The 19606-nt window shown below is 45.7% G+C and overlaps 1 protein-coding gene across 1 annotated transcript in view; it reads right to left on the reverse strand.

Moving 5' to 3' along the window:
* LOC147722959 (dynein axonemal heavy chain 5-like) overlaps nucleotides 1-19606 on the reverse strand; it is a 1378573-nt gene that overhangs the window by 169119 nt on the left and 1189848 nt on the right. Inside the window, exon 74 of the mRNA XM_086965349.1 lies at nucleotides 10319-10451. Within this exon, the coding sequence (XP_086821475.1) occupies nucleotides 10319-10451 (133 nt within the window). The remainder of the gene's footprint in view (nucleotides 1-10318; nucleotides 10452-19606) is intronic.

Consider the following 19606-nt stretch of genomic DNA (forward strand, 5'->3'; position numbering starts at 1 on the left):
GGGAGTGCGGCGGAGATATAGCTTGAATCAGCATCTTTAATCAAGCTATGAAAATCCCATTGCAGCGGCACTCCATGCGTCGGCGTGGTGGAGGAATCGGCAGCAGCTCGAGTGTCCCAACCAGGGGGGGCCGGGCGTCACCACTTCCAGGACCAAATGGTGTCTTCATTGTAGAGGAGGGTAAGATTTTTAATTTAAAAATAAACTCTCAAAATATATCCATTGTTTGCTAGTGTCCTTGAGTGTGATCTTCCTTAAGAAAAGAGGGCTTGGGGTTCCACTAACTATCCTTGTGATTTTCACAGGATTGATTGTTACATGAAACACATCTCACTCAACACTTGTGGGTTGTGGGGTGGTTGCAATCCAGCTGACTTTGTCTCCAGATGGCACATTGACAAAGTCTTTGGAGCCAGGGGATCTAAAACGCCACATTCTGGGCAGTGGGCTAGTGAATAATCTAGAAAACATATCACTCTGGTCATGAACTCTAGAGTAGAATGCTAAGCAGCCATTTCCAGTGCTTTTTGAAGCCTGAAAATCCTTGCCTCTTTTCGTCCTAGAAAACTAACTAGCAAGTATGCAATACCTCAGCAGACAGTCCTAATCACATGTTCTTCTAAAAGTACCATGTTGAAGTGAAGTACAGCATTTAAAATATACCCAGTTGTCTTCATAAACCTCCAATTCCCCTTAAAACGGTTTCTAATATATATATATAATATTGAGAGAAGTACTTATCTGAAAGTGTGATTTCACTAACATAAAAAAATCTTTTTTCAAGTCTCTTTCGAAGAATCCCAAATTCTTTATGCAATTTTTTGTTTGAAATACTTTAGAAGTAAAATCTGTGACGAAAGCTTGAAAAAGACCATTGAACTTTATTGCTATTATCATTAGGTTCAGCTTGGATCAGAAATCAATGTGATACTTTTCACTACAGATTTTCAAAGCATCAAATCATTTAAACCTCATGAAATTGTAATCATCCAACTACTCAATATTTGATTTCCTTTTAGCTAATCCGTTTATCATTTGTTTTTAGGCACACTGGCTCGATTTACTTTTTTTTAGCTAATGTATGTGAACAGTCATGTAATGTACACCAACAAGGAACAGAACACTTGGCCTATTTAATTGCACTCACTGGAGATGGGCAAGGATGGATAATTTTGGATATAAAATGCTTGTAATTATTAAGAACAATGATGAAAACTACTATATATACTTTTTATATAAATGATTTTTGTAAACATGTTGGAATCTCCTGATACGTACACGCAACCAAGAATCATTTGTGAACGCAGGAAGGGCATCAGTGCTTGTAAGAAATTTAGACGATAAGTATGAATGAGGAAGAATGAATTGTGAGTCATTCAATCTTTGAGCAGCACCCGATATAAGTGCCCAAATCACGGCTTAGAAACCACCATTAGCTGAGCAATCAGGCATTGCAATTCGGCTCCTTTAAAGTGACGGGAGGCGCAATGTTTTACGTCATGGTACTTTCCTTGAAGTGTGGGTGAGCCCTGGGCCCATATTATAGAACGTGCCCCGGGGGAGCAACAGGCATGTGCATCCGTGCTCTGGGGCACTTTGGTATTACAGAAGGAACCGCAGATGCTTGAGCAGCCCCTTTGGAAATACTGAAAGCGCTTGCACAGTGCTTTCTCAAGAGAGCATTCCCTCACCTGTCTCTTTGCCTCTGCCCCGTAATATAGGCGAGAAGGCAAATAAACTGTCAGGAGGTGTAGTGGCAGTGCACCACAAAAAGGTTGAGAACTGACAGTGTGCACCTTGATGGCAGTCTTCTCGAGGAGGAGGGGGTCCTTTGAACCCCCCAGACAAGCGGGTGCCGGCAGTCACTCACTGCACCTGCCTGCAAGGGAGTCTCTCTCTGGTCTTTTTTTTTTTGATTTTCAAAACCTTTATTGACAAGTTCAAACACAGTCAGAGCACATTTTGCACCAGATAAGATCGGCATACACAGTAAATTCCAATTCCATTGTCGCACATGTAAAGACATTCCCTAAATACAGTAATCACAGACCAAGTACTATTGTTATGACAACAGAATGAACAAGGTTATCGTCACCCGGGAGGAGGTGTGGGCACCAAGGCTATGCGAATGGCAAGTGCAGCGAACAGGAGGAGTATAGGAGGCAATTACTGACCAGCACCGGCGGCCGCCGCAGGCGGGGTGCCGGAGGGAATCGCAGGAGAGGCAGCACGGCTCGAGGGACTTCGGGAATGGAGACATGTCACCAAGGGACCCCGTATGTCTATTGGGCGAGACCTCGCAGGCAGCAAGTCCCAGAATTCTGAAAGCAAGGTCTGGCATCTAGAGGCGTCCTCAAGCCAATGAGCAAATTTAGGCGATGGCCTACGACCCCAACACATGGCCTCCCTACGCCAAGCCAACACGAGCAGCATTGTGATCAAGCGGCGAAAAGCATCCGGGCAAAACTTTACAAAGCCTAACAGACAGAGCGGAGAGTCGGCTGCACCGTTGCGGAGGTAATCTCAGAGACAGCAGTGCATACTTCCCGCCAGCAGTCTAGCACCTTGGGGCATAGCCATGCTAAATGGGCAAATTCCGTAGCAGGGGAAGCGCAGTGCAAGCAAAAGTCACTGGGCATGAGTCCTAATTTGTGAAGCTGGGCAGGAGTGAAATATAGCCTATGTAGATACTTGAAATGAATGAGACGAAGCTGGTAGTTTGGTGACAATTTCTTCGTCTGATTGCAGTAGTACAGCCAGTCGGCCTGGGCAATGTCCATGCCCAGGTGCACGCCCCACGCAACGCGCGCCTGATCAGTGGAGATGGAGGTGGAAGCCAACATGAGGGCATATAGTTTAGTTAATATTTTGTGTGGTGTCGGGGATGTCTATATGAAATCCAGGGCTGGCATCGTGGACGGAGGCTGGGGGAACGTAGGGTGAATTTCCCGGCATGTAGCACGTAACTGATAAAACAAGAGAGTGTCCAGCGGACCAGAAGAGGCAGGGAGAGAGTAGAATGTCTTGCCGGGGTATAAATCTGCCAATGTCGACGGGCCCAGACGTGATGCATGTCTGAACATACCAGAAGGCTAGAGAGGGGGAAAGGCAGGATGACGCACGATCGGCATTGCATTTGCCGACAACACCGGAAGATTGGAAATACGGCGCAGACTGGACCAGACCCACCGCAGTGTCTCAACTGTGTCCGCCTCCGTCTGCGGACAACACGCCGGGGCAAAAAGGCCGTGGTCAGTGGCCAGGGGGATGCAATATCAGTCTCCACAGCCACATGCGGTTGATAAGGGGAGGGGTGAATCCAAAAGTGCACAAAGCTGGCCTGAGCACATAAAGCGTAAAGCTTGAAATTAGGAGCTCCCATACCCCCTGCCAACATAGGGAGAGTGAGAAAGTCATACGCGCCTCTGGGTTGTTGCCCGCCCAGACCACGGAAATGATCAAGGAACGGATTTTGCGAAAGAAAGGAGCAGTAAGGAGGATCAGAATGTTCAAGAAAAGGTAGAAGAATTTGGGCATTATCAAAATCTTAGCAATGTCGATGAGGCCAGCCAGAGACAATGGAAGCCGACTCCAATTCGGAATTTTGGATTCTAGCCAATCCACCGCAAGCCCGAAGTTAGATCTCCAGAGATCATCAAGGTCCCTATTCAGCCAGATACTCAGGTACCGGGTGGGGCCAGTGGCCCATATAAAAGGAAAGTCCGGCGTAAATGGTCTGGTTGCATCTGTAAGGGTGAATAACACAGATTAATCCAGTTTACCTGAATGCCCATCAGTCCACCAAAACGAATTATCTCATGTACAAGAGGGCTAAGATTGTCCTGGGGGTGGCGAACGTACAGAGTAATATCGTCCGCGTACATAGAAACCAGGAAAGGGCGGGCCGAGAACCCTATACCCCTGTGGGAGTGATGTTGCCGGAGTCTAGCAGCAAGGGGCTCCATTGCAAAGGCGAAGAGCATAGGTGACAGAGGACATCCCTGCCAAGTGCCACGTTCAACACAGATGGGCTCCGTTATTTGCGCATTAATCCAGAGACAAGCCGAAGGTCGGGTGTATAGAAGAGAGACCTTCCGTATAAACATGGTGCTGCAGCCAATGCGAGGTAAAATACAAAATAAAAATGGCCCTTTGAGCGTATTGAACGCCTTAGTGGCTTCCAGAAGGGTGCCCCCTGCGGGGAGACTGGGGTTGATCTGGTGAAGGACTGAGAATATGGTCCAGAGATTATGTGAGGTGGCCCATCCTGGAATAAAACCAGACTGGTCGGGGAGGGCAATGCTAGGTATGAGTAGAAGAAGGCGAGAGGCGATTAATTTAGCGAAGATTTTGTTGTCAATGTTTATAAGAGAAAGGGGGTGATAGGAATCACGACAGTTGGCTGGCTTATCGGGCTTGAGTAACAACGTTATCATCGCCTCCCGGAGGGACTGAGGAAAGAGGCCATTATCAAAGGAATCATTGTACATAGCCACCAAATACAGTTCTAACAACGATGAATACGTTTTATAAAAAGAGGCAGGCAGGCCATCCAGCCCCGGAGCCTTGTCCGCAGGCAAACTGCTGATGGCGGCAAGTATTTCCTCCCTAGTGAAGGGCTCATCCAGAAATTTCCGGTGGTGATCTTCCAACCATACCAATGCAATAGTCTCGAAGTATTTTTCGAAGGCCTCGTGAGAGGGGGAGGGCAGCAGTATATAGCTGCGAGTAGAAATCCATGAAACGGCTCTTAATTTCTTCTGGAGAGGTGGTTTTAGTGGGGCCCCCATCGCTGAGGGTTGTAATATACGACGCAGCACGTGGAGGTCATAAGAGGTTGGCCAAGGTCTTTCCAGGCCGATCGCCCTCCCCGAAACAATGAGCTCGGGCCTCTCTGCCCAAAAAGGCAAGTTCTCTCTCAGCCTCTTCAGCAAAGTCAGTGTGCTTTTGCCTTAAGAGCACGAGGGTCTCAGGACTGGGGTGTGCTGCCTGGGAAGTATCCAAAGCCCTAATCTCAGTTTCCAACTTTGCCAGAGTGGTACGAATGGAACAGAGGACGCATGCCTGTTTCGAAATACATTCGCCTCTTATTACTGTTTTAAAGCCTTCCCAAAGAATGGAAGGAGATTCTACGGAGCCCACATTTAGATCAAAATAATTGATGATTGTTGTTTGAATTTCATCATAGAATACTGTGTCACGGAGCGCGTTCGGAGGCAGCCACCATGTGAATGCTCGCTGTGGGGAGGCAGGGAGACGAAGGCTAATTTGGACTGGTGGTTGGTCCGAAAAGGTGCGCGCTTTATGTGTTGCAGAGGTGAGCCAAGTGATGACATTCGGGGAGGCAAGCCATAGATCAATACATGACCAGCAACCCCGAGCCCCGGTGATGCAAGTGCCCTCATGGGCATCAGGCCACAAATGACGCCAGGCGTCAGAAAGCGAGTTGTCAGTGAGTATGGACTGAAGTGATGCGGTGGTGCGCGGATGTGAAGAGCGAGGACCAGAGCAGTCCAGTGCCGCTGAAAGTGTAACATTAAAATCTCCCCACAGAGGACCGCCGCCGGGCCAAAGTAAGAGATAAGATGCCATACGTGGTAGAAGAAGCCGGGATCGTCTGAATTAGGACCATATACCGCAGCGATTGTCATAGGCTGAGATAGCAGGGAGCCATGCAAAATTACATATCTACCGTCGGGATCTGTTAGTGCCTGAATAGTCTGCCAATGGAGACCCCTACGTATCAGGATTGAGATCCCCCCTTGCGTAAGAGGAAAAGAACGAGGAGTGCTCCTCCCCCCAGTAGCACGACTGGAGTCTGGAGGTAGACTCCGGCAATAGGTGCGTCTCCTGTAAGAGACAAATGTCCACCCTGTGTCGCTGCAAGTGAGAATAAATGAGCCTGGCTTTTCGGTGATCGGTAAGACCACGTATATTCCAGGTCCAGCATACGGTATCAGTCATGTTGTATTATACCTAAGTGGAATGTGGCATAGTGCGACATGGAAAGACCCCGGATGGCATGCAGCAGTGCTGTATCCGCCTAGGAAGGAAAGCTTTAGCAGAGGCCCCGCATTCGCAGAGACCCGGTGTGCAAACAATACTAGAGGGAGGGGGAAGGAGCTGTACAGTGTGGAAAGGGGACAATATCGTACATGTTATAGCTGCGGAGGAGGACAAGGAACACAGTGCGATGATGCAGTGTGACCTAAAAGAACCAATATGGAGCAATCGAAAGTTAACATCCCATAACCCCCCCACCCGGCATACCCCCCTTTGAGCACAGATTAAAAACAAACCCCAGAAGCATCCCGCCCTCAACCCAGCTATCCCACCCCGACAAGACTAACAGTAGCGACAAGATGACACAAAACCTGACACCCACCCCCACCTCCAAAACAGACCCCGGGAATCCCTCCACCCTCACACCCACTCCAACCCCCCAATCAGTCTGAGAGACCTCCCTTTCCCACCCCAGGAGCCCACAACTTGGAGGAGGGGAAACCATTTGAAGATTGGGAATTATCCCGGTTGGACATGGCAAGGCTCGGCGGGCACCCCTGCAATTAAGCCGGGTGGCCAAGCATCCGGAACTTCAGACAACTTCAGTAAGTTGTAGCCCCAAGCATTACAAGCAGTCAATCATTGTCACTCTGGTGACAGGGTCAACCGGCTGAGAGCTGGATGGTGAGGAGCGTGCCGATTTGTCGAGTTTCTTTGCAAAAGCGCGAGCCTCACTGGGATCTGGGAATATCAATGTTTTAGCGCAATGTCGAACTCTCGGTTTTGCTGGGTATGCCAAAGAGTAGGATACCTCATGTTTTTGCAAAATTTGCTTTGCGGGGAGGAATTTGTGTCTAGCAGCCTATACAGTTAGACTATAGTCCGGAAAGAACGAGAGTGAGTTTCCTTGATGGTTTATTTTGCCCATGTCCCACGCCGCACGAAGAATAGCATCTTGATCTCGGAAGTTTAAAATTTTTGCAATGATAGGGGGTGGAGGTAATCCAGGACCGGGGCGTGGACCAAGGGAGTGGTGTGCTCATTCGACAATGAAGACTGTGGAAAGTACATCTCTGAAGAGTTCCTTGACCAGTTGCTCCACTTAGTCTTCAATGCGGGCTATATTGGTGGATTCTGGGACACCAATTATGCGGAGATTGCTCTGACGGGAGCCCTCCTCCAAGTCCTCATTTTTCTCCCGAATCAAAGCAAGGATTTTGTCCATCTGTAGTAGTTTCTGGTGGTCCTGAGTGGCCCGTCCTCGGTGTCTGAGACCCTGGACTCAACGTGGAGGAGGCAATTATCGTGGGAGTCAAAGCCTGCCTTCACAGAGTCAAGACGGGCCGAGAGCTGGTCCAGTTGGGTCGCTATTCCTGTTACCATTGATTTGACATCTAACATGATCGCTTTGGGGTCGTCATCGCGAGTTGAAGGCAATTCCATGGTGGCTACGGGGACACCACTGTCCGAGCTGGCGCCATCCTGGCTAGTCGACCTGCGTGGATCGAATGTGATTTTGGGCTGTTTTGGGTCAGACCTGCCCATTGAGAAAGAATCTCACAGCGGGCGCCTCCGAGAGGTGGGTAGCTACCGCGCACCCCGGACCTGAAGACTTAGCGCCAGGGAAAGCCACAGGGACTCCTGAAATTGTTTACAGCAACAGGAGCAGAGGACGCTCAGTTGGAAGAGATCTCCGGGAGAGACACCGGCCCTGCGACCCCAGAGCAAGCAATGTTCAGATGAGTTGGCGAATGTGTAGACAGAAAGCGGATTAAAAAATGGGAAGGCCCGCGGTATACTGAAGAGGTGGCTCAGACGAACAGCCCAAGGGGGGGCCGCAAAGCAAGGCATGCACCACTCAATGGCAAATAGGAGAACCTTCCCATGAAGAGTCTCACGGTGGAGTGCCACTACCGCAAAACCGCTAGTCCAAATGCAGTTCTGCAGCTGGGGTTGTTGTGGTACAGAGTCAGGAGGTACATTGATGGTGGCTCCGCTATTGCACTGAGGCGTTGAGGTAACTGGCGAGGAGGCGGACCAACTGACAGTTGTCGAGGAGCTTCTTTAATCAAGCTTCTTTAATCAGGGAGCCCGCAGGGGAGCGGGCTGACTTGTAGTGTAGGCAGCAGGCAGGTCTTTGAGAAGATTTGGAGGCCTCAGTTAGGCCAAGCCCCAGATGTCCTGTGCGCCGGGGGCCGCGGCGCTGTGACTTGGCTGGAGAAGTTGCAGCTATCTGGGGTGGGCCCGGGGATCAGGGTGTCACACCTCTGCCGGGTGACGGGGAGCGCACACCAGCCTTAGTCAGCCGTGCCGAGGAAGCACTGGGGCTTACAGCTCACGCCGCCGGGCTCGGGCGCCAAGAGTGGGCCGAGGCCGCACCAGTAAGGAACAGGGGTAGAAAAGCGCTTTTAGGCCTGGGCAGTTCAATGCCCCCAACCCCGCAGTGGAGAGCCCAGGCAGCAAGATGCACTCGCCGGGCATTAGCAGGCCCCTCCAGCGTCCCTCCGGCCGCACTTAGTCCCAGGGAGCCCCCGCCAGTGGCAGAGTCAGGGCGGCCCGGCTCCTGCAGGCCCGCAAGGTGTAGGTCCAGCTCCGGCGATGAACAGCACCCAGACGGCTATGGAGGACGAAAACCACTCCGAGCAGTGCCACAGGTGAGGAGAAGGCAGGGGGACACCGGTTGTGATTGTTGAGGAAGCCGTTGTCTGCAGGATGATAGCGGAACTTGTGCTTGGCCGGCAGAGCCCACTTAGAGTGCGGCCAACCCACGCTCCGTCTCTCTCCCCTCTTAAAAGTACAGGCAGGTTGCCTCCTGCACTGTGAAATACAAAGCGGCTGCTTCAAAGCTGCTCCGTATTTCACTTGAATACGCTGCGCTGGGGGGTAGTGCGAGTTCACGCTGCCCTGGGGGCATTGCATTCAGTATGATAGGGTGCACTTTCCCTGTTTCAACCCAGCGCACCTGTTTTAAGGTGCCGTGGCGCACACAGGTAAAGTGTGTCCTATGTGTTATAGGGCACCTGGTCTAGTATACATCATGGTCCAATGTTGAAACGGACGGTATGCACAATTGATTAGCACTGCCTTTACTATGACTGTATTGAAGAGGTGATGGATAAAGCAATTATTTATATGCTATGTCACTGGAGACCTATAAAGCACATGCTCACCATATGTCTCTTGGTGCTATAGTAATAATTTGTCTGGGGGCTTCTAGGCTCTTCAGCTATATCTAATATGTTTGTTTCAACAGCCATCTCTTCAAACATTTTCAGAAGGGAAGAATGTCTGTGGCTTGATAAATTGTTATAGGGAGAGAGTTCTGGACGGTGGGAGCTATCACCGACAAACTTCTGCCTGCAGGCCTGCTCTTCTGCTGTTTAGGAACAGTCAATAGATTTTATATTGTGTAAAGGGGCATATTTTTGTAGCTTATCTGTCACAGATTTGGGTGCTAGCTCATTTGAGCCCCTAAAAACCAAACAGTATGCTTTTAGTTCTATCCGTTGTTTCACAGGAAGTCAGTGCAGCTTCTTTCATAAAGGTGTGGCATTGGTGAATCTTGAACTGCCAAAGATGACCCTTGCTACTCCATCCTGAATCACCTGGAGTTCATGCAAGACAGAATTAAATATTGTAATGATTATCATAACACTGGCAGACCTAGGGTTGATGTGATCCACTGTTTAGGGCTGCTAATGAGATTGCAATTAGGATAAGATGGATGAATCGATTGATTTTATATTATATTGATTTTTGACAGCTTTAAGGTTGATATGAACAATTGATTGGGATTCTCTTTAATGCTAATGTATTTGGGATGATATTTATTTATTTAATATTTATATATGTTAATTACTTTCATTAACTAACAATAAATACATGCAATTCACGCCTTCACCTCTGGTGCTTCTCAGACTCATACAGAGATAGTCCTCCCAGTACAGTGATCAGATAACAATCAATTTGGCCCTGCCCTAGGCAGGTGCTGCACTTTGAACAGCCTGGAAGATCTCCAGCAGTTGCAAACCACTGAGTTACAAGCTTGACATCTGGAATATAGTCACTCATTTTTCATATATTACACTGTGAATACCAAGTTAGCAGTATGGAATAAAGCTCCATGTGATTTGCATTGGGCAAATATGTGCTTATGCCTGGCCTTAACCTCTGCACTATACCTGTGATCCATATACAGATATCGACAAGCCAAAGAATCGCCATATTTTCATTTTGTACTGTCAGGTAATTAAAATGATGGTGTCTCTGTACTTCAATGCATATTTCCCGCTGCGGCCCTCTGCAGCTCTCTTACCGTCAATGGCCAGCTTCAGGTCGGTAAGGGTGCTTCTGACTCTCACTATTACGCGCTGCATGCGGTCGATCTCTTGGCGCAGAAAAATATTCATGGGCTGGAATGCGCCCATCTTTTGAAGTCGTGCCTTTACCTGAATAAAAACCAATGCCAAGGTATTCATGTGAGAGTAGGCAGGCAGAGCAAGCTTCAAAAAATGCAAAACATAACCACTTGAAAAATAGAACTTGTCACTTATTAAACTGCGAGGTAGAATGATGTATATCCACACTGTTCGCAGTTGTAGACAGTATTGATATTAACATGCAATTTTCGGTTTACCTGAGCAGGCAGCGAGATACTTTACTTATATTCCAATAAGGTAAATAAAAAAAATTAAGAATGAAACACATCTCAGTAAGTGGAATTAGGCAGGGGATACTACTCAGATAGGAAGATGGTGCTTAAAGGAATTAGAGACCCATCTAGGTACACAGGAGCACTGGTCTAGATTTTGTCCTTTGCAACTTTAAGAAATGTGCCTTAAGTTCAAGGATGCTGAAAAGCTATGGGTGGAGCACAATATCAAGCTTTCTCTTGCATATGACCTCCGATGGGAATCTAGCACAATTCTATTGAAAATTCATTTTCATTCAAATAAAAAAATAGATATTAGAATCAAAGACTCCAGACTGACGCAACTGGATTTATCTCCAAAAAGAAGTCTCGTAAAATAGAAGGGTCCACACTTATCTTTAGGTCGGCAATATATATATATTCAGTATCGCAGCTGGATGCGCATGCCGCACACATCACCATCACTACTGTAAGCGGGTGTTTTGTCTCTGTCAACTAATGCAGCTTGCATTGTTCTGTTATTTGTCAATTTTTAATAAATAAGTTTCCCATCATGTACATATGCAATTGAAAGACAACATTACGTTTAATTTCAAATAGCAGTCACAGTTTAAAAGTTTGCTCGTATACTATGATGCATGACTTGCAATTTGTCACAAACCTTTCTATGTCCTTCACTCACCATCCATTTGTCATGACAACTCACCTTTCTTGTGTGTTACGAGTGTAACATGATAAAATGGTAACTCACTCTAGTGAATCCAGATATAGTGAGCAAGGCGGACTCATCCGTCGAAACGCATCTGGGTTGCATCGTATGGAATAAATACTTTCTTTGGTCCACATCCCATGGAGTCGGTGCCTGTTTCCTGAATCTGAAACCAGGATTGGAGAAATATATATATGCTTTTCTGATAATCGATGCACAAATGAAATAATTTTGTGAAAGTACCCCTGCGAGTGCGGCCCGTTCTTTTCCTTTTACCCGGGATTGAAGTTGGAGCTGGATAATTTACGCAGAGCCACCGCCGCAGTATGGGACCGCACCCACTCTGGAGTGCTCGGAATTTTGGTGGAAGTTGGAGCCTTAACCTTCGCCGCTGAGCACCGCTACAAGACGCAATTCATTGGAAGGATTACAAAAGGACGACTGCCTGGGTGAGTTGGTGAACATGCCCGCCGGCTGCCGAGTAATCTGTGAAAATTGACACAGCTTTGAAAAATTACCATATTGACACGTACATAGTGTAGCTGGATTGTGGCAGGGGTTGGACCATTATTCTCTTCAAAAAGTGCACACCCTACAAGCTAGTGATATGTTTTCGGACGCATCCCGGAAGGAGGAAGCAGCAGATGTTTTTAAATGTACACCGATGCAGAGAGCGGAGCGGAATCAAGGCAACGATATACCGAGCTCCCTGGTTCCCAATTTAACAAGCTAGAGCACTTGATGGAACATGAAATCCACAAGTGATGGGAAGCCACCACTTTACAAAATTACTTGGAGGTGAAGAGCATCCCCCGTGGGTTGAGAATCTATACAATACCCTCATATGAGAACCCGGATCCGGCCATGTTAGAGGAATGGTCGGAGTATACGACGGAAGCCTCTGCTGGGATGTTGAAAATATGAATAAAGTTCGCCTGGAGCAACCGTGAAAAATGTTTCAAAGAGATCGAGGAAATTGAAGCATTAATTGCACTTGACCAGGATACTGCGACAAAGGAAGACTTGCGAGACAAAATGAAAGTACGACTCATTGCTTACCAAGAAAAAATAAAGCTTCGAAAACACACTAAATTCAATCATGATGCTAGAGATTACAAACAAGGAAGGAAACTGATATTTGCCCGGAAATGTGATGCCCCTCGACGTGCATTGAGAGGAGCAGCTCCCCAGAATGTGGAAGTGAGAGAGACATCAGAGTCCGCTGCGAGCACAGATGCAGAATGATCGGGTGAGGAATTGACAAGTGCTATAACCAATAGCCTGGCCTCGAAATGCCGTTTTGTTTTAGTAGTTTCAGCTGATGAGAAATTCACGGCAGCGAGGAGGAAGAGGGAAACCACCGGAACAAAGGCGTCAGGACACCACAGAAAGACTCGAAAGGGCGGCCGCTACAAATCAACCAGAAGGAATAGCAGGCCAGGCACACAGAAAGAGAGGATTCAGGAGGTAGAGCGGACTTCAGACCTGACCATTGTCAATCTGACCAAAATAAGATTGACTACTGATGAGGAAATGGTACTTAAAAAAGGACTGACTTTTTGCCCTACAAAAAGACTGGAATACACCCAAACTCGGATAGACCTCTACCTCTTTACCCAGAAACTTAAGTTAAAGAAATTCTTTACAATGAGGGGGCTGCAACATCAAGGTATTACAAGTATGCCTGCATGTCCCTTAGAAACTCAAAAGGCAATGGGATTAACCTCCCTAACTGGGGATGACTTAAGGACATTACAAATTCTAGCAAGTAAGGAACCCTCTAGCTCACAAGATGCAACATTAAAAATATCAGAAACTAGGGGCTACGGATTGGAACAAAATTCAGTACAGACGCCATTTAAGCCATTATGGACATTCCATGGGAGGAGGATATGGTAATGATAGTTCTGGATATGACTAGCCTTTACACTGCAATTGAACATACTAAGGGCGTACAAGTTGTATGCTATTTCCTGAAAGGAAGGTCATTGCAGCTAACTGAGCATAATGAAATGCTAATTGAATATACCAGTTTTTGTCTGTCTAACAATATCTTCCTTTTGGAAAAACGGCATTACTGCCAAATACGAAGTACTGCTATGGGCACCTGCTTCACCCCCAGCTACGCAAATTCATTCATGGGCTGGTGGGAGAAGCAGCTGGCCTTGGCGGACAAGTACAGTAAATGGGTCAAATGGGTCATGGCCTGGCACAGATATATCGACGACCTGTTTATTTTATGTTTATATTATGGGAGGATCCACAGAGAGATGCTGAAGAGTACATTAGTGAGTTGAATAACAATTCCCTGAATCTACATTTTAGTGGGCAGCTGAGTAAAAATGACGTTTTTTTCCTAGATCTTAAAGTGTTTATTACAGAGGGTAAGATCTGTACATCTTTATTCAGAGAGGAGACGGCTGGTAACTCCATCTTAGAAGCCTCAAGTTACCATCAGAAAAATCTCAAGGACAGCATACCATATGGTGAGCTTCTGCGTATAAAAAGAAACTGCACTAACATAGATGACTTTTATGCTGCTGCACAGGAAGCAATAGAGTTAAAGTACATGGCTACTGTCAGGAGTTACTCCTTAAAACTTTGACTAGGGTTGAAAAAATACAGAGACACTGCCTACTAAAAGATAAGGAAAAGCCAATAATAAGGGTGGATGGCACATTCCGATTCATTACCAACTTTTCTAATGAGGCGGGTACTTTAAGAAGAATCTTGAGCCGTAATTGGCACATTTTGAAAACTGACCAGATAACAGGTAGGACATTACCTGACTACCCACAGATAACATTTAGGCGGAGTGAGTCTTTAAGAGATGTATTAGTCAAGAGTCCCTATAAGCCAATTCCATTTGTACCAAGGATCAGTAAAATCAAAGGATTTTTCCCTTGCTCTAAATGTAAGGCTTGCAAAAACAGTCCGAGAGTTCTCACGTACAAAATCCCTGGGATGAAGGGTGTTAAATCGATAAACAAATTCTTAACATGTACAACTCCATTCTGCGTATACTGCCTTCAATGTCCATGTGCTAAATAGTACATAGGCAGCACTATACACCCAACTAAAATTCTGGAGCATGCCAGAGCGATCGAAAATAAAGACTTTTCGTATCCCGTGGCAAGGCATTTTGCCCAACATCACAGTAGTGACAGGAATCTTTTAAAATTCTTCTGTGTAGATCATAGCCCTGCCAGTGATCGCGGTGGTAACCGGGAGCTAAAACTTAGAAGGCTTGAATCAAGATTTATTATCGACATTCAAACAGTGCTCTCTGATGGCCTAAATACAGAGTAGGAGCTGGCAATTCACTTAGGCTAAAGAGCGATTCTGGAGGTTCAGAGATACTGCATATGTTAAGTTGTGGTCAAATTAATCAGATGAAAGTATAATATAATGTCTGCTGCTTTATGAAATTTTTTTCTCTATGAGTTGCAAATTAGAGCATTAAGCGCCTGAGATAGAAGCCGATTAGAATTGTTTGATGAATTAAGTTTTAAGTTTGGCGATTGTAATTAGCAGTGCAATACAATAAGCCCATTCAGGGCTCAATTATGTTTGCCATAACAAGAACAAGGCTGGAATTCTGTAAGTAAATAATGAAGTTGAACTAATTATTTGAAGAATTTGTAAAAAAACATGAGATAAATTTAAAATGTTCTTAAGTAAAATAACCATCTAGAGTTAATTACATGAATTTTGTTACGGTTTTAAGTTATGCACTGACTGATATAACATGACTTAATGATAATTTTTTTGTAAAATGGATGAACTTGTAGCACCAAACACAAGTTTAGTAACAATGTAAAATGAACATGTGTTAAAATGGCGCTCGCTTTTGTCTATACCATTTCGGTGAAGTCCACTTTCTATGCAAATGAACTGTGTGATGGAAACACTGTCGGCGAGAGAGTTTAAATGGCGATCAACTTAATGTGCACTTTGTACACAGCAAGAAAAAGGCGCGATAATCGATGCACAAATAAAATCATTTTTGGAAAGTACCCACGCGAGTCCGGCCTGTTCTTTTCCTTTTACCGGGGATTGTTGAAGTTGGAGCTGGAGATATATATATATATTTTGTTTGTAACTGCAGTACGTTTTGTCTTCAAATTAGGGTGATTTATAGTTACATTTGGTTAGATGTGTGGTGTGTGTATATACATGAAATATGGTATTATTTATACATATTGTCATTTTTAGCTTCTTGAAAAATAATTTTTCTTTCTACCTGGAACTCTTTAAAAGAACTTTACATAGAAGAGGATTATTGGATGAATTCACTCATACAATATAAATGCATATTGAATGTTTGTGCATTACTGTTCTAATGGTAGTCTAGTACGTTTCCGCGATATTTGCACTTTATTACATCTTTTTCACTTATGCACTTTTATATATCATTGCACTTTAAACTTTCGCTGCTAAAATATAAATACTCGCATATTTGCACAATATAAGTATACATGTTATTTGAATTTTAATCTGACAATGGAGAAATGTGTCTAAATGCATTAGATCAGTAATATCATTGTACTGTATTGAATTAATTCCTGGATTTAACCAGTAATAATTTTTCTGCATATGTTATCAGCAAATGCAATAGAATACCAGCGATAGTGTTTTTTCACTGTTTACTGTATATCATGTGATAATGGTGGACGCCACCAGGGGGCGGTGTCAACATCACTGCAAACACATATAAAAAAGCATAATTATTTCAACATGTTGCAGCGTGAACAAGGGCTTTCCGCCCGAAACGCGTCGCTGGTTCTGTTCTGTTGAATAAAATACCATCTTGCTGACTCTGCTGGTCCGGTCCTCATTCTTTGCTGGTGTGGAGGCGGTGTCTGCGAGCGCAGAGCAAGCTGAGGAGGAACTTCCCTTTTTCATATATATATATATATATATATATATATATATATATATATATATATATATATATATATATATATATATATATATATATATATATATATATATATATATATATATATATATATATATATATATATATATATATATATATCACCTACTGGCGGTAGCCAGTAGGTATATATAGTTAGGACCTAGTTTCCATAGGAAATCCCCAACATTCTATTGGGAATAACTTTGGCGCTGGTTGATGGTAGATGGCTCGCTCCGCTCCTCTCCTTCCCTGAAAGTTTGGGGGCGATTAGTCAAGTGGGGGCTGGGAAAAAAGGGGGGTCCCAAAACGTGTTTTCCCCATGTTAATTTCCATAGGACCTTTAGACACGGCTACAGCTTGAACCGCTGAAGGGAATTACGCCAAACTTGTCAAAATGGTAGTGTCTGGTACGCAGATCACGCTTTTGGTTAAATAGTGTAAATCCCTCCAGTAGTTCTTGAGAAAATTAAAAGAGAATCAAATTATATATCTATAAGTGCGCACCGTGCGCGCACCTCGCGATGTTTCGGGAGAAAAAAAATGTGGGGGGGGGAGCTTGGGGGCTTCTGTCTTTTATATTAATGTTTTTATTTTAATTTCGAGGGTGCCCACCCCTCGTTTTGCCCCCGAGATCACCGCCGCGGCCCGAGCCGCCTCTAGATGGCCGCCGCTTGGTTGTGGGTGGGGCCGGGAGGACGTGGTTTCCGCTTCCCCCTGCCTGGGGGAAGCCTTTGCTGTGCCCGTCCGGTCTCCCGTGCCGAGGGGGAGACCGGGTGATGTTGCCGGCCAGTAAGTTTCTGAATGAGGAAGATGGAGGTAATGCCTCAGTTACTACTCCGTAATCTCCTGTAGTGCACGTCACTAAACCAAACCATCACTGCGGTGTCCATGGCTGTCCAGCCAATTACAGTTGCCACCAAGGCGAGATGGCTCACCTTAAACCACCATAACAGTAACAAGGGAACGTGAACGATCAGTAATCAGGCTGATACACAAGCAGACAAGTTTGTTTCCATCTGTACGGACTTTCAAACAAATCCCTGCACACGATACGCATTTCGGACTACTTCTCACGTTGCCAGTCGCTCACAACGGTTGTATGACGATTGAACGCAAACAAACACAACGTACACCATTACATCGCATTCCTCACATCGCACACACCATCACATCGCACGCATTCACCACGCAAACCATTACATCGGACTCCGCATTCACACGCATGCAAAAGACGCTTTCATCGCACACTACGACCACGCATTCTATCACACCGCAAAATTCTCCCTAACGGCCCCGCTAAACACAGTTCTTTGCCCTGACACTTCCCTCAACTAATCTGAATACATTATCGAGTACTTGAAGCCCCAGGGTGGTCAGTGGTCACAGCTGGAACAAGGGTGGCCACATGAACCGTATTTTACCCATGTGAGGAGCAGCAGGGGCATGGAGCTTTACGAGCCTCTCTTCAGGGCATCGGATGGGCAATAAATAATTGTAAAAACTGGCTTTCTGATACGAGCCTCTCTTCAGGGCATCGGATGGGCAATAAATAATTGTAAAAACTGGCTTTCTGATTCAGATGCTCACCGGAGTGCAAAATAACAACATTTGTATATTTGGGAACATCGGTGCAGAAGAAAACAAGGTTTCAACATAAATGGGAACACTATATGTCCCAAAATACAATACTTATTGCACTCACCTGTGAGGCCCCGTGAGAGGGTAATGCTCTGCGTAGGTGGTTCTCAGCCTGTGACCAAGGAACAGGAAGTCTGACACGCGTAAGGCACGACGAATTAAACTGTTTGACTATGCAGGGGTGCCAATAAAAATTTTCTGCTGCGGAATGCATCTTTAATCCTTTTGGAAGTTTTGGATTTGATTATATTAACGATACCGTCCTGCCGTGAAGATAGCACCATCCCATTACTGCATGAGGAGTGGCAGGGGCATGGAACTTTCCGAGCGGATGGCCAGTAAATATTTGTAAACACTGGCGTTGAGAATCAGAGACTCGCTGAGTGCAAATAATAATAATTGTAATTTGGGGAACATCGGCGGAGAATGAAGCAAGGTTTCAACATAATCTGCTGTGGAGTGCATCTTAAATGCTTTGGGCATTGTGTTTTGAATATATTAATATATATTAATGCGGCCGTCCTGATGTGAAGACAGCACCATCCAATTACTTTGTGAGGAGCTGTAGGGGGATGGAACTTTCCGAGACTCTCTTTGGTGCAGTAGATGGCAGCAGATAATTGTAAAAACTGGCATTGACATTCAGAGGCCCACTAGAGTTCAAATAATAATTGTAATTTTGGGAACATCGGCACAATACTAATTACCTGCGACACCCCACTGGGCCATCCACCCGTCAACCCATCCATCCATCCATCCATCCATTGACCCATCCTTCATCCATCCGCACCTTACCATCCATCCACACAACCGTTCACCCATCGATCCATCTATTTTTCATTCAATGTATTCTGCTACATATCACTTGCAAACCTTTCACCTATCCTCAAACACTGCTCACCCTGCACACTCACCCACCATTTACTACGCACAGTCACCCTGACATTGTGCAGGCAGTCTGATACTGCTCACCCACCACTCACACAGTCCACCATCCAGCCACCCATCCATCCACCATCCATCCAGCCATCCATCCAGCCACCCATCCAGCCATCATACATCCATCCATTATTCATTCATTCATGCATGCATGCATCCACCCATCCATCCAGCCATCCACCCAACATGCATCCACCCATGCATCCATCCATCCACCCTGCATCCAACCATCATGCATCCACCCAGCATTCATTCATCCACCCACCCACCCATCATGCATCCACCCATCATGCATGCACCCATCCATGCATCCACCCAACAATCATTCATCCATCATGCATCCACCAGCCATCCATCCATCTTCCACCCAAAAATCATGCATCCATCCAAATCCCAGCCACCCTCCCACCCACCATTCATGCACCCCATCCATCCACCCACCCATCCATCCATCCTGCATCCATCCATCATTCATGAATCCATCCACCCATCTATCATGCATGCATCCATCCATGCATCCACCCAACAATCATTCATCCATCATGCATCCAACCATCATTCAAGCATCCATCCACCCATCCATCATGCATCCACCCATCATGCATGCATCCATGCATCCATCCATCATTCATGTATTTTTATGACCATATAACTTGCACACAGCTTGTCAGTGTTCAATACAAGGCTCGAACATTGTTTCCCAGCACCAAAGATACATGATTCATATTAATTGTTTGTAAAACAT

Source organism: Lissotriton vulgaris, chromosome 4_1 (genome assembly GCF_964263255.1).
Source record: "Lissotriton vulgaris chromosome 4_1, aLisVul1.2, whole genome shotgun sequence".
NCBI lineage: Eukaryota > Metazoa > Chordata > Amphibia > Caudata > Salamandridae > Lissotriton > Lissotriton vulgaris.